The sequence below is a fragment of the Sceloporus undulatus genome, chromosome 3 (genome assembly GCF_019175285.1).
Source record: "Sceloporus undulatus isolate JIND9_A2432 ecotype Alabama chromosome 3, SceUnd_v1.1, whole genome shotgun sequence".
NCBI lineage: Eukaryota > Metazoa > Chordata > Lepidosauria > Squamata > Phrynosomatidae > Sceloporus > Sceloporus undulatus.
Genome location: NC_056524.1, coordinates 29263301 through 29279623, shown reverse-complemented (window position 1 = coordinate 29279623; position 16323 = coordinate 29263301). Strand labels below are relative to the sequence as shown.

The following is a 16323-nucleotide window of genomic DNA, read 5'->3' as shown; positions in this document are numbered from 1 at the left end:
CCCCATCTCCATCAGCTCCCAAATAAATACAGAAATAATTTTCGTGAACTGTTTGAAAGTGTAGGTGTGCGCCAAGCTTTTACAGTGGAAGATTTTGCTCAAGTACTTGAGTCAGTAAATCAGGAAACAGGAAATAAACCACTGACTGAAGAAAATTTTCAGCTTTGTAGGAGGATAATCAGTGAAGGAATATGGAGTCTCATTAGGGAAAAGAAACAAGAACTTTGTGAAAAAAAGTATGGTGAAATTTTATTACCAGATACTTGCCTTGCTCTTCTGCCTGCTAATTCCCTGTGTTATAACGACTGTCCTTGGATAAAAGTTAAAGATACACGCGTAAAATACTGTCATGGTGACATTCCGAGGGAAGTAGCAGTAAAGCTTGGGGCTATACCTAAGCGGCATAAAGCTTTAGAACGATACGCTTCAAATATCTGCTTCACTACACTTGGGAGTGAGTTTGGACAGAAAGAAAAACTGACAGGCAGAATTAAAAGTATTCTTAATGCATATCCTTCAGAAAAAGAAATGCTGAAAGAGCTCCTTCAGAATGCTGATGATGCAAAAGCTACAGAAGTCTGCTTTGTGTTTGACCCTCGGCAACATCCAGTGGATAGGATATTTGATGAAAAATGGTCACCACTTCAAGGACCTGCACTATGTGTTTACAATAATCAGCCATTTACTGAAGATGACATTAGAGGAATTCAGAACCTTGGGAAAGGAACCAAAGAAGGCAATCCATGTAAAACTGGTCAGTACGGTATAGGATTCAATTCTGTGTATCACATAACAGACTGTCCCTCTTTCATTTCTGGCAATGATATACTTTGTATCTTTGATCCTCATGCTAGATATGCACCAGGTGCAACATCAATTAGCCCTGGACGCATGTTTAGAGACTTGGATGCTGATTTCAGAACACAGTTCTCTGACGTATTGGATCTCTATTTAGGAGATCACTTTAAACTAGAAAACTGCACTATGTTTAGATTTCCACTTCGCAATGGAGAAATGGCAAAAGTGTCAGAAATCTCCCCAGTGCCCTGCTCTGACAGAATGGTGCAGAATCTTCTTGATAAGTTGCGTTCTGACGGAGCAGAACTTTTGATGTTTTTGAACCATATGGAAAAAATTTCTATTTGTGAAATAGAAAAAACAACAGGAGCACTTAATGTGTTATATTCAGTCTCTGGCAAAATTACTGATGGAGATAGACTGAAACGAAAGCAGTTCCATGTTTCTGTAATTGACAGTGTAACTAAGAAGAAGCAGCTCAATGAGATCCCTGTGCAGCAAATCACTTACACTATGGATACTGAAGACTCTGAAGGTAACCTTACTTCCTGGCTAATTTGCAACAGGTCAGGTTTTTCATCCATTGAAAAAGTATCTAAGAGTGTTATATCCGCACACAAGAATGAAGACATCACTCTTTTTCCCCGAGGAGGGGTTGCTGCATGCATTACTCACAATTATAAAAAACCTCATCGGGCATTTTGTTTCTTACCTTTGTCTTTGGAAACTGGGTTACCATTTCATGTGAATGGACACTTTGCCCTAGATTCTGCTAGACGAAATCTGTGGCGTGATGATAATGGAGTTGGAGTGCGAAGTGACTGGAATAACAATTTAATGACAGCACTGATAGCACCAGCTTATGTTGAACTTCTGATTCAGTTGAAAAAACGCTACTTTCAAGGGACTGACCCAACAGTGTCAGTATTACAAAACACATCTATGCATTCTGTGAAAGACACTTTGAAAAAGTTTCTATCATTTTTCCCAGTTAACAGACTGGATCTGCAACCTGATTGGTATTGTTTAGTGAAAGCAGTTTACAGCTGCATTCATGAGGAATCAAAACGTCTTCTACCTGTTGTGCGAGCGCCAAATGTGGATGGCTCTGATTTACATTCTGCAGTTATCATTACTTGGATTAATATGTCTACTGCAAACAAAACAAAGCCTTTCTTTGACAATCTGTTACAAGATGAGTTGCATCAGCTCAAAAATGTAGAGTACAACATTACAACGCGCAAGACAGTAGCAGAAAATGTGTACAGACTAAAACATCTCCTTTTAGAAATTGGCTTTAACTTGATTTACAGTTGTGATGAAACTGCAAATCTTTACCACTGTCTTGTGGATGCAGACATTCCTGTGAGTTATGTGACTCCTGCTGATGTTCGATCATTTTTGATAACATTTTCCTCTCCAGATTCTAATTGTCACATTGGGAAGCTGCCTTGCCGTCTTCAGCAGACAAATCTGAAACTTTTCCACTGTCTAAAACTTCTTGTTGACTATTGTTTCAAAGATGCAGAAGAAAGTGAAATACAGATTGAAGGATTACCTTTGCTCATTACGCTTGACAGTGTGCTGCAGGTTTTTGATTCAAAACGTCCAAAGTTTTTAACGACCTATCATGAACTGATTCCATCTCGTAAAGATCTGTTTATGAACACCCTCTATTTGAGATACAGCAATATTTTACTTAAATGCAATGTAGCAAAAGTATTTGATATCAGTAGCTTTGCCGATCTGTTGTCATCTGTGTTACCAAGAGAGTATAAAGCCAGAGGTTGTATAAGGTGGAAGGAGAACTTTGCCAGTGAATCTTGGCTTAAAAACACATGGCATTTTATCAGTGAATCCCTACGTGCCAAGGAAGAGCAGGATGATGCAAAACCAACATTTGAGGATGTTGTTGATACATTGAAAGACTGGGCATTGCTTCCCGGAACAAAATTTACTGTCTCTTCTAATCAGCTTGTTGTACCAGACTGTGATGTCTTGCTTCCTCTCAGTCTTATGCATATAGCTCTCTTCCCAAATTCTCAGACTGACAAAGTTTTCCATGCTTTAATGAAAACTGGTTGCATTCAACTTGCTTTGAACAAAATTTGCTCTAAGGACAATGCTTTAGTGCCCTTTTTGTCTGGACATACAGCAAATATAGATACTCCTCCAAGCATTTTAAGAGCTATTCATTACATGGTACAGACATCAACATTTAAGACAGAAAAATTAGCTGAGAGTGACTTTGAAGCCCTTTTGATGTACTTCAATTGTAACCTAAACCATTTAACATCTCAGGATGACATTAAAATTTTGAGGTCCCTTCCATGTTACAAATCTATAAGTGGGCGATACATGAGCATTTCAAAATGTGGGTCATGTTACGTACTGACAAGAAGTATTCCCTCTGTTGAAGTGGATAAGTGGACACAATCAACTTCAGCTGCATTTCTTGAAGAGAAAATACATCTAAAAGATCTGTACACTCTGTTAGGTTGTGTTCCAGTAGATGACCTCGAAGTTTATTTGAAGCATCTTATACCAAAGATTGAAAGTCTGTCTTATGATGCAAAACTTGAACACCTGATTTATTTAAAGAACAGGCTCTCCGGTATTGAAGAATCATCAGAAATAAAGGAACAACTGTTTGAAAAATTGGAGAGCTTCTTGATCATTCATGATTCATGTAATAGATTAAAACCTGCAAAGCACTTTTATGATAGGACTGTAAGGGTCTTTGATGTTATGCTCCCTGAAAAACTCTTCATACCTCAAGATTTCTTTAAGAAACTGGAACAACTTACAAAACCAAAAAATCGTGCTGCATTCCTCACATCATGGGTAGCATTCCTCCGAAATATGGGACTAAAATATGTAATTTCCCAGCAGCAGTTACTGCAGTTTGCTAAGGAAATCAGTATGAGAGCTAACACTGAAAACTGGACTAAGGATACATTGCAAAATACAGTGGATGTCCTTCTCCATCACATTTTTCAAGAAAGAGCTGATTTATTTTCTGGAAACTTTCTTAAAGAACTGTCTTCAATTGCATTCCTTTGCCCTGAACGAGCTCCTGCAGAAATTGTAAGATTCCATCCACAGTATCAAGAGGTTAATGGAACACTCCCTCTTATAAAGTTCAGCGGAGCCCAAGTTAACCCTAAATTCAAACAGACGGATGTTTTGCAGCTTCTATGGACTTCATGCCCTATTCTTCCAGAGAAAGCAACACCTTTAAGTATCAAAGAACAGGAAGGAAGCAGTCTTGGTCCTCAGGAACAACTTGAGCAGGTTTTGACTATGCTTAATGTCAACTTGGATCCTCCTCTAGACAAAGTAATAAATAACTGCAGAAACATATGTAATATAACAACTTTAGATGAGGATATGGTAAAAACAAGAGTTAAGGTTTTAAGGAGCATCTATGAATTTCTTAGTACAGAGAAAAAAGAGTTCCGGTTTCAGCTTCGAGGGGTTGCTTTTGTGATGGTTGAAGAAGGCTGGAAGCTCTTGAAGCCTGAAGAAGTGGTAATAAATCTTGAATATGAATCTGATTATAAACCTTACTTGTACAAGCTTCCATTAGAACTTGGTACATTCCACCAGTTATTTAAACACTTAGGCACTGAAGATGTGATTTCGACAAAACAGTATGTTGAGGTTCTGAGTCGTATATTCAAGAATTCTGAAGGAAAACAGCTTGACCCTAATGAAATGCGTACTGTTAAACGAGTTGTTTCCGGTCTGTTTAAAAGCCTTCAAAATGATTCTGTAAAAGTTAGAAGTGAACTTGAAAATGTAAGAGATCTGGCTCTTTATCTTCCAAGTCAGGATGGAAGATTGGTAAAATCAAGCATTTTAGTTTTTGATGATGCACCTCATTACAAAAGCAGAATACAAGGAAACATAGGGGTCCAGATGTTGGTTGATCTTAGCCAGTGTTACTTAGGCAAAGACCATGGTTTCCACACTAAATTGATAATGCTGTTTCCACAGAAACTCAGACCTCGCCTCCTCAGCAGTATTCTTGAAGAGCAGTTGGATGAAGAGTCACCAAAAATTTGTCAATTTGGAGCACTTTGTTCTCTTCAAGGGAGACTCCAGTTACTGCTGTCTTCTGAACAGTTCATCACAGGGCTTATTAGAATTATGAAACATGAAAATGACAATGCATTCCTAGCCAATGAAGAAAAAGCTATAAAACTTTGCAAGACCTTGAGAGAAGGCTTGAAAGTGTCTTGTTTTGAGAAGCTGCAGACAACATTGAGAGTTAAAGGGTTTGCTCCTATACCTCACAGCAAAAGTGAAACATTTGCCTTTTTAAAGAGATATGGAAATGCCGTAATATTGCTCTATATACAGCACTCAGATAGCAAAGACATAAATTTCCTTCTAGCATTAGCAATGACCCTGAAATCTGCAACTGATAATCTAATTTCTGATACTTCCTATTTAATTGCCATGCTGGGCTGCAATGATATTTATAGGATTAGCGAGAAGCTTGACAGTTTAGGTGTGAAGTATGACTCTTCAGAACCCTCAAAACTTGAATTACCTATGCCTGGAACTCCTATACCACCAGAAATCCACTATACCCTTCTCATGGATCCAATGAATGTTTTTTATCCAGGTGAATATGTTGGTTATCTTGTTGATGCTGAAGGAGGCGATATCTATGGATCATATCATCCAACTTATACATATGCTATCATAGTACAGGAAGTAGAAAGGGAAGATGAGGAAAATTCCAGTTTCTTGGGCAAAATTTATCAAATTGACATTGGATACAGTGAATACAAGATAGTAAGCTCTCTTGACTTATACAAATTCTCCAGACCTGATGAAAGTTCTCAGAACAGAGACAGTGCGCCATCTACTCCAACGAGTCCTACAGAGTTACCAGCCCACGGAACGCGCACCGTTCCCCCTCTTTTTCCTGGGAGGGAGAGTCACAAATCCTCATCCTCATCTAAACATCATTCCCCAAAAAAGATTAAAGCAAATTCTCTGACAGAAATTTTACGAGAAGTTACATCAGTGGTGGAGCAAGCTTGGAAACTTCCGGAATCTGAAAGGAAAAAGATTATAAGAAGACTGTATCTTAAGTGGCATCCAGACAAAAATGCAGAGAACCTTGATATAGCCAATGAGGTATTCAAGCATTTACAAAATGAGATCAACAGGCTAGAAAAGCAAGCTTTTATAGACCAAAATGCAGACAGGGTATCCAGACGGACATATTCCTCCTCAGCTTCTCGATTTCAGTCAGACAAATTTTCATTTCAGAGATTTTACACTTCATGGAATCAGGAAGCGACAAGTCACAAATCTGAAAGACAACAGTCAAAAGAAAAATGCCCGTCTTCAACAGGTCCTTCATATTCCCAGCGTTTCTTTGTGCCGCCTACATTCAAGTCTGTAGGAAATCCTGTTGAAGCACGTAGGTGGTTGAGGCAAGCTAGAGCAAACTTTTCAGCTGCAAGGAATGATCTTCATAAGAGTGCCAATGAATGGGTGTGCTTTAAATGTTATTTGTCTACCAAGTTAGCACTGATTGCTGCTGACTATGCCGTGAGGGGCAAGTCAGATAAAGATGTGAAACCAGGTGCACTCGCACAAAAAATTGAGGAGTACAGCCAGCAACTTGAAGGACTTACAAATGATGTCCACACGCTGGAAGCATATGGTGTAGATAGTTTAAAAACACGTTATCCCGACCTCCTCCCGTTCCCACAAATTCCAAATGATAGGTTCACTTCTGAGGTTGCTATGAGAGTGATGGAGTGTACAGCATGTATTATAATAAAACTTGAAAATTTTATACAGCAGAAAGTATGAGGGAGGTTAAAGGCATGGTGAATTCATACATATATGTGCTATATCTCCAGCCACAGTTTTTCTATAAGCTACTTATTGGTGGCATTTTAGTGTTGATGTGTCATGCAATGAGCAATATGCCTTCGTGCAATGTCAGTGGAAGTCATTCTCTTATGCCTCAAGAAGATCAAAACCACAGATGTCGGAAGAGCACATCGGAGTTCAACTTTTGCTCGCAAGAACTGTATACTGAATGTGATGGGATAAAATGTGATTTGCTTGTGCAGCTACTGTAGTTTGGAGGCAATCGTTTCTAGAAGCTTATTAATACTATATATATATATATATATATATATATATATATATATATATATAAAAAAATCAGTCATGAGCTGGGCCAAACTAGATGTTATATGATAGATCTGAGTGTGGGAATTTGTATCGTTACTGAACATGCTTTGCTGAATAGAATTAAAGCAATGGAGGGAGGTATGATTGTCAACAGAATAGCATTGAACAGAAGAGGTCTTTTGACTTGTTTATTGGTCCATCACTTTTCCCCTGGTGTGTCAATGGAAAAATCATTTCCATTAACACACCAGGTGAGCATCAGGTTCCTGGGACTGAGGGAAAGTCGTTTTGGAGGGGGGGGGAGGTTGCAGGAGGTAAGGGGCAGGAGAAAGATTTAAGAAAATAGCTGCTGCATATTGTTTCTTTTGTGTACCTTGCAAAGAGTTCAGTGCCAACTCTAAGGGTTCCTGAACAACTTGTTCAGCCCTCAAATATGTAAGACAGAAATTTAATTTAGATTAAAAAAATACCACAACTGAGCCTTTTATTATCAAAACTGTAAGAACTATTTAAAAATTTGCAGGGAGACTGAGCTGTAAACATGGTTTTATGTACACAATAGTGATAGAATTCACAGGGCTGAACTGCACTTTATATAACCAAAGCTTAGAACGGTCGTTGGTAGAATTTGTTTGTATGTCTGTATGTGTGTGTATATATGTATTATATTCTCCTTGGATTGCATCCATTCAATTTTATGTTTCCAGTTAGCATTTTTTGGTGCACTAATATAAAACTGGATATATTTAGTCTGTTTAAGAGGTTCAATATTTTTTAAAGACAAATTGCACAAGAATACTCTGTGGACATTTGTCTTGCCATGGACATTTATTTCTATCAGGGCTAATACTTGTCTCCAGAATTTTGTTACAGATTTAATTCAATTTTATATCAGAGGTTATTGGGAGGTTACCAAGGGCCTTTGACACAGCACAGTATTGTAATCCTAAGCATTGAATGACTTAAAAAGAAAACTCAACCTTCCTGATAACCTGCTTTGTGTTATGTGTGTTGTTTTTTTCTTACATATTTCATGGAGAATTGCATGTGCATTGTCTAGCAAAATACTTCACTTGCAGTTTTTGAAACTGACATCAAAACTCACCTTTTCAGAAGTTATCTTGCTTCAGCTTTTTGGTTTGTTCTTATGTTTTTCATGAGCCATCACTGAAACCAGTAGAACTTGGTAAATATTTTGGTATACAGTGGGATTTTTTTAAATTACATATTAAATGGTGCTGCAATGTTATATGTTTTGTTTTGTTTTTTGACTCACACTATGACACATGAGATGTCTTGATTTTTAGTTCATACTTTCTTTTGTAAATTGTAATACTTTTTGATAATGCCATGTAAATTATTCCACATTTGTAAAAAAAAAAAAAAGTCATGAGAACCTGTACAATAAATCTGCAAAAGTTAGTATTATGTTCCATTATTACCAATCCTAATTATTTATCTAATTAGTACACTGAAATTATAATTTCACTGAAAGAATGTAAAATAAAAAGGAGGAATATAAACTTAGATTACAACCAAAATTATTTCAACACAAAAGAAAATAAATGCTGATAAAAGTTCTTCAGTTAAGCATAAATAATAAAGGGCTTCCAGTGTGGGAAATTTCTCAGCAGAGTCTAGGCGTTGAAATCTTTCTTCTGATTGCAAGGCCATGTGAATATGTTGGCTGCTAAGTGCCATGCAATAATTTTAATAATAAACTGAAACGTTCTTCAGAATGGTGTGTTGATTTTTAAACAAAACTTCTTTCACTGGTAATTTTAAGTGCATGCGTGAGAGATGTTTGTGAGAAATCAGGCTCTTAACTACCACTCTCCTCTTGATTTTCAGTAATATAGCCTATAGCAGTGGTACTCAAACTTTTTTATCTTTGGGACCCTGCTTTACATCTACATGCAGATGTCACACTCCACCACTCAATGTATTATATGAATAAAAATATTTCATTTATTTACCATGATTTTCATTTGCACATTCATGTATATTCATATTTTAACATTTTATAAGGAAATAACTGTTCAAATTAGAATAATTTTATTTATTTAGTATATAACTCAATTCCTGTGTAAATTTTAAACATAAAAAAGTTTGGGAAGAGAAGCAGGGACCAGGGCCTTTCGCACCCCACTGTTTGAGAACCACTTATCTACAGTAATGCAGTTTCTTTTTGGAGAGAATCAAATGGTACTTTTCCAATAACTATTTTTCCTGTGGAGCTTGTTTCACAACATGAACTAGAATGAGTTCATTGGAATTCTTTAGAATGAAACAAATTGTTCAAATACAATTTCTATATGTCAGAGACATCGGGGAGAAGGTAGCAGGTACATTTGTGCTATACTTGATAGTGTTTAAAAGTGCCATCAATTTTTGTGTACTGCTACCTCTTTGAACTGAAATATTACTTCCTGTCTCATCTTTTGAAATAAGAATGTGTGTAGTACAGGACATTCATTTTTAAAAATACACGTTAAGAATTTAATAAAATTAATAGTGAAACCCAAGGCTGAAACACAACAACAGCTTTGTTATGTGGGACGGGAGCCGTGCAGCATTTCACTAATTATCAACATTTAGTGCTACTTTATTTCTCATTTTTATTAAAGCTGGAACCTGTGAAGCATTACTTCAGGAACTGCCTGAATAGAACTGTTGACTGGATGTGAATAAATAAGCTGAAACTGAATCCACTTAAGATAATACAGTAATGTTGATGGTAGGCTGGTCAGAGAACAAAGTACAATGGCTTAACCTTTTCTAGATGAGGACATACTCCTTGAGCATCTTCACAAATTATGATTCTATTATTGATAAGATCTAGAAGTGACAGCAGTTGACGGCAGAGCCTCTCCATTTTACACTTCGGTATTAACATCTTGTACTATTACCCCTACTTGGGTTACCTCCTGATCTAATCAACTGCTCTTTGAAGAGCTGTCCTGGAAACAGATGAAACTCTTAAAGTAAACAAAGTTTGGCTACCAGTCCTGAAAAACACCAAGCTCAGGACCCAGCAAGTGCAAATGAACACTACCCAGGGTGAGGGGGTTTCCCAGCAGACAATGGAGCACTAATTAGACACCCTGAGGCCTTGCCATTCAACAACAGACCAACACACAGAGGAACATGTAAATCACTTCCTCTCAACCAAGGGCCACACAGTATATATACCCCACTCACTTCCATGCCAGCATTCTCTGAGATGCCAGCCACAGATGCTGGCAAAATGTCAGGAATAAACTCTTTCAGAACATGGCCACATAGCCTGAAAACCCCACAAAAAACTACTTAAACATCCCTTTTTGTTGTTGTTTTGGTCAGGGAGAATTATTTTAAATATAAATTTTACGTTAAACTTTCCTGCTCAGCCCACAAAATACTGCTGGTGCATAGAATTCTGATTTCCTTGCTATCAGTAATGTTCATTCCTATAAACCCAGGCAAAAAAGGTAATAGAAAGTGAATTGTTTGGAGTCCTTTTATTGGCAAATATGACTGTATGGTAGGCAATTAGAAACCTCATCAGCCAGGGCTAAGTACAGCCGTCCATCTAGGCAAACACAAACTTCATAGAGTTCTTGATCTGTGTCAGATTCTCCATTTGTTCCCTGAGGCAATTTAGGAAGCCGCAAAGTCTCTGCATCAAGCATAAGCTATGTGGAAGAAAGACACAGATTTAATTATTTGTGTAGTACAAGAACAATTCAGTTGTTCAGTGTTTGTCAGGTAAATACTTCAAGTTTTGTTCATGGGTGAATATATTACACTGTTTGTTATAAGTTTTAAAACAGATGGAGATACAGCAGAGTTCTTATAGAATAAAAAAGTAAAGGTAGTCCCTTGACATCAACGTTTAATCATAACCGGCTGTAGGGGGCGGTGTTCATCTCCGTTTCTAAGCAGAGGACTGCTTTATTGGTCATGTGGCCAGCATGACTCCACCGAATGCTGTTACCTTCCCACTGAGAAGTGGTACCTATCTATCTACTTGCATTTGCATGCTTTCGAACTGCTAAGTTGGCAGAAGTTGTGACTAGTGATAGGAGCTCACCCCATCATGCAGCACTTGGGCCTCAAACTACCAACCTTCCAATCTTCCGATTATCAGAACTGGCGTCTTAACCACTAAGCCATCGCATAGATTGGCAAGTTATAAATGTGAGGTCTCCCTCCCCTTACTTTCCTTCAGGAAGTTACAGTGTCAAATTTGAAAATGATAGTTTGACAGTGACTTTATATTCTTCTCCCCCATTCCCTCACTCAGAAGTAAAATACTACATACATTCTGGGGGAAATTAAACTAAAAACCACTTCACTGTAGAAATTTAATGGCATTTTAATTGGCAGAATAGACTCTTTTCTCATTTGGTGTCTAAATCCCAGGAAAACCTTCTGTCTTATCCGTTTTTGTGAGTGAGGAATTGAGTTCCGAAATGTAAATACCACAGGCTAGTTCTGCTACCCTCATTTATTTTTATGTGTATGTCCCTCTTTTCCTCCAAGGAGGTGACTTTTCATTCCATTTTAACTTCACAACAGGCCTATAAGTAAACCGCAGTGGGTCCTCCACATTCGCTGGGGTTAGGGGTGCAGGAACCTTGTAAAAGTGGGAAAACCACAAATAAAAAACACACTTTTTTTAAAAACCTGAGAGAAGAAGTTGTTAAATTCGTCACAACAGGCTTTAGATGGTTCCAGAATAGGGTTCGGGGCAGGGGGTAGCCGAGTAAGCTCCCTCACTACCCTGAACAGCTCTGCTGGACGGGACTCTGCGGACGCGATACGTGCAGAGAAGAAAGAGTGCTTCGCTGCACCTATCGCCACTCCGTAGGCCTTCAATTGAGACTCTAGGAGTGTCTTGTCAGATAAGCGCTGGTGTTTCCGCCAGCGGCGCTCTAGTCGTTGCAGAGCCCGCTTCCACAACCTGAGATCTTCCGTATACCAAGGTTGTTTTTTGGGAGCAGGCCTGAAAGGACGCTTGGGAGCAATGCTGTGTATAGCCCTGGAGAGATCAGTATCCCAGATATTAGTCAGGGCATCAACAGCATCACCGCCAGTTCCAACCATAAACCCCTCTAGGGCTTCTTGGAACCTATTAGGTTCCATCAGCCTGCGAGGGTGGACCATCTGAATAGGTCCGCCACCCCCGGGAGGGATCCGGGTAGAAGCCTTGATACCTGCCTCGACCAGAAAATGATCCGTCCATGACAAGGGAGAGATTTGAGTAACCTCTGCCCACGGAGCTTCCAAATCCGTACAGAAGATAAGATCGAGTGCATTACCAGCCGAATGTGTGGACCCTGAGACTAATTGGGACAGGCCCATGGCTGTCATGGTAGTCATGAACTCCCGAGCTACTCCAGTTAAACCACAGCTGGGATCGAAAGGGATGTTGAAATCCCCCAGGACAAGAAGCCTGGGGGACTCCAGCACCAGCTCCGAGACCAGCTGTGTGAGTTCGGCTAGGGAGTCTGCTAGCGCACGGGGCGGCCGGTAAACTAGCAGAATCCCCAGACTGTCCTTGTCCTTCAGAGTCAGGTAAATGCACTCGATATAATCTGTCTGACGTAAATGGTTCCTGGTCAGGATGATGTTATTTTTATGGATCAAGGCCACACCACCCCCCCCGCCCACCTAACCTGCACTGGTCCTTTACTGAGTACCCAGCTGGAAGGGCCTGAGCCCACACAGCTTCAGATTCAGGCCCAAGCCAGGTCTCAGTGATGCATGCCAGGTCACAACGCTTTTCTTCCAACAAATCGTATATAATGTGGGACTTGTTCTTTACGGACCTGGCATTACATAGGAGCAGAAACAGGGTTTGTGGTACAGTTGGACTGACCCACAGATCTCTTTGGCTAGGAGAGTGGAAGGAAGGAGAGATAGATATTACGCATCTTTCCCGCCTTCCCTTCTGATGTAACTCCACTCTCCTACCTCTATATCTCCCCCTGCCCCACACTACATCAATAGGAGCACCACATGGAAACTTCATAAAGTGGGGAATTTTAAAACTTTACGTTTTTTTACTTTCAGTGTCGTGATGGACTGATTTTTCTCGGTGTAGGTGCATTACTGATAGCCAATTTTCTCAGGCTGGGAAGTTCCCGCGTTTGTCATGGGATCTATATAATATTGGCTTACTACCCCCCCAGGGACATAGCCAGAGTTTTTGGGAGGGGGGCTTGGGTGTGGTGGGTGGCGGTGGGATGCGCACCCTATGGGAGCGCGCATCATTCATTGTTTCCAACTGGGCAGCTTCAGCATAATGTTTGGTTGATATTATTTTTAGATAAATTAACATATTTTATACATCACTGCTACTAGGGGAGTTGGTTGCCTCGCAAGGCTAAAGGACAACTTGTGAAAAACCTAAACAAAATCAAAAGTAAAGGCAGCTTTTTGATCCACAGTTTTTCAAACAGATTCCCATTTCACCGAAAAGGGCAAGCAATGTTGTTTCCTTCAAATCATTCTAAATTTGTTCCACCAAATATATTTCCCTAAAGAAGCAGATAACTCCCAAGGGCAAACAACCACACGCAAACATCCAAGAACAAGACAGAACAAGAATGACCATCCCCTCAAAACATGGGTTGAAATTATTATTATTACACATATATCAATCTCACTCTCAAAATTTACGACATGCTACCCATTTATCCATTACAAAACATATACAGATATCTTTCTTTTCTCTTCAGCAATGCTCCAGTCTAAAGAATAGTAATAAAAACGAGACCCAGGCGATCTTTTTGGCAACTGTCACAAACCGCCAACTAGCTAGTTAACGTCTGTGATCTAGGTGGCTTGTATTTGTAGCAGTGAATCATGTGTTCCAACTCAATAGTCCTAGGATCTCAAAGGGCCATGACATCCCTTTTAATCCCTTTTAGAAGTTAGGCTCGAAAATATAATTGGCTACAGTATGAAACAAGATACAAGCTCTGAAGAGTATTTATTAGCTGTGAAAGCCCCCCTTTTAGCACATAGCCCCAAACAGAGTGCGCTAAAAAGTAATAGGAGCAGCGTGGGGCTGTGTGTGCACATAAAACCCAGCCTTTGGTCAGGGATAGGGAATGTGTGAACCTGACAAATGTTAAGACACACAGCCCAACAAAATAATTGGGTGCAGTTGATGGGAACTGTAGTGTAACAACTTCTGCAAGGGGTTGGCACATTCTGACCTCTGCTTTAGTTTCACCACCCTGCAAAAACCTTATTATAAGCAAAAGAAATAAAAGAAGTGTTACTCCAATATATACAAGATAATACAAAAACCAATACTAAAGGTAATCAAATATACAAAAGAGTAGTATAATGCAAGTGAAATGCATAACAGTAGAATGCCAGAAGGCGGGTGGAACTACATGGACCCTTGTTATAACGCTGGGGGTTTGGTTCCAAGATCCCCCGTGTAAAAAAATCCGTGGATGCTCAAGTCCCATTAAATATATGACATAGCAAATAGTGTCCCTTATAAAAAATGGAAGATCAAGGTGAATTTATCCTTTTTGGAACATTTTCAACCGTGTATGCTGCAAAATCCGTGTATAAAAAATCTGTGTATAAGAAGGGGCCGACTGTATCAGCTTTTCAGTGTCCCAGCTAACAATCTTGACCATGAGCAAATGTTATATGGGATGGTGCATTTCTCATGGGGAACAGCAAGCATGTTAGCAGTAACTTGGGGGGGGGGGCTGAGATATGCGTGGCAACCTGTCACCACTACACAACAGGGGAGTCTTCTAAATGTTTCAAAACCTTTAGAAGGATCCTTCCACGTCAAGCCCATTGCCTAATGCATTTGGCTGTTCCCCTCCAAGAACAATGTGCGCCCCACAATTCTGGGGGCAGGTCTTGCCTGCTTCTGGAAGTGAATGGTGACCAGTAAGTTGGTCGCTAAAAATGTACAAGTCACAAGTACAGTAGAGTCTGGTTATTTATTGCTGGTTGAGTCCAAGTTAACTCACTGATGTGAGTCCAATTGAGTCTCAGTTATTGACCAAGTCTACACACTACAAATTAACTATCCAGATCTACTAAAATGTATCCTAGAATGATTATGCCCGTAAATATCAAGTATGCAATTGTAATTGCAAATTATAAGCCTTAAAATCAAGTAAGGTGATTATCTATAAATACAAAAAATATTGGGTGATGGAAGCACCACAATGTGGCAGACAAGCACTGCAGAAGACAATCAATGCCACAAGGTGGCAGACAAGCACTGCAGACCTTTCACTTTGAGAACTAGAAGTGAATCAATATGTGCGCAATCCAGCTAAAGACATCTCTTCTATACACATCCTTAGGACAGAGATAAACATGTGCTTGTATGTTCATAAAAAAGATCCACTATGTTGGAAGATGTAAGTTAGAATATTAATTCTATTGTTTGAAAAATATTAGTTTGCTTTTTTCTTTTCCTGTGTTTGTGAGAATATTAACCCCCTAATTCTAGCTGGAATCCAGAAAGGCATGCAAGAGCACAGATTGATTTTCTTCAAATTGGTGCCCCAATCCTGACTTATGGCGGCTTTGCTTTGAGAACCTCTGATGCCTGAAGATACAAAAGGCCATTGCCACAAGGTGAGAATAACAGGTTACTACCGCATGTAATTCGTTCTTTAAGTGTTCCTGTGTGCATTCACAGTTATGAGCACTCACACAAGTGCAGAAGGGATCTATACAGTACTGGAAATGAAATGCCTTTGGTTAGCCTTGTTATCACTTCATGTATACAATTCAAAAGGGGGTGCAAAATATTTTGATGGTGGAACAAAAGTTAAGTAAACAAAAAAACTGGATTATAAAACTAGAGTGTAACAGGTACGTCAAGTACTTTGGTGCACAGGGATCAAGAATGAGTTTTTTATGATTAAGGTGGCTCCACATGCTCAGAAATTTTGATGTTCATGGTGTCCCGTATGTGTGCACTGCATTTGCACTTGGGTTTATGTGGCAAGAAACTACTCAAGTATTGTTTGTTTCTAAATTTATTTAGATGTGTGTGTTCTCCACTGAATCTCATGCTGCTGCTCTCATCATGGAGATGACCCTAGGCCAGGGGTTGGGAAAATGTAGACTATGACTAAACGCAGCTCACAATCCCCTTTTAATTTTACAGTATTTTTTTTTTTGGCTCCCTGATTTCTTGGTTACTTCCTGTTGAAGAAAGTTCCTTGTATGGGCCTAAACGGGGGTGATGCTGAAAAAGGGGACGCTTGGCAGTTAGTAACTTTTTAATTTGAAACTTCCATTGGGGAGGTACAGCCCTCTAAAGTTCCTTACGAGATACATCTTTTAAGTACGGCCCTGGTGGTGGACTAT

The 16323-nt window shown here is 39.3% G+C and overlaps 2 protein-coding genes across 2 annotated transcripts in view; one reads left to right on the top strand and one right to left on the bottom strand.

Moving 5' to 3' along the window:
- Window positions 1-6987, top strand: part of SACS (sacsin molecular chaperone) — a 63809-nt gene extending 56822 nt beyond the window's left edge. Inside the window, 1 exon segment of the mRNA XM_042458598.1 lies at window positions 1-6987. Coding sequence (XP_042314532.1) covers window positions 1-6639 — 6639 coding nt within the window. The 3' untranslated portion in view covers window positions 6640-6987.
- Window positions 6988-10450: 3463 nt separating this feature from the next.
- The window catches only part of SGCG (sarcoglycan gamma), a 34415-nt gene continuing 28542 nt past the window's right edge, over window positions 10451-16323 (bottom strand). The window contains exon 8 of the mRNA XM_042457054.1: window positions 10451-10643. Coding sequence (XP_042312988.1) covers window positions 10470-10643 — 174 coding nt within the window. The 3' untranslated portion in view covers window positions 10451-10469. The remainder of the gene's footprint in view (window positions 10644-16323) is intronic.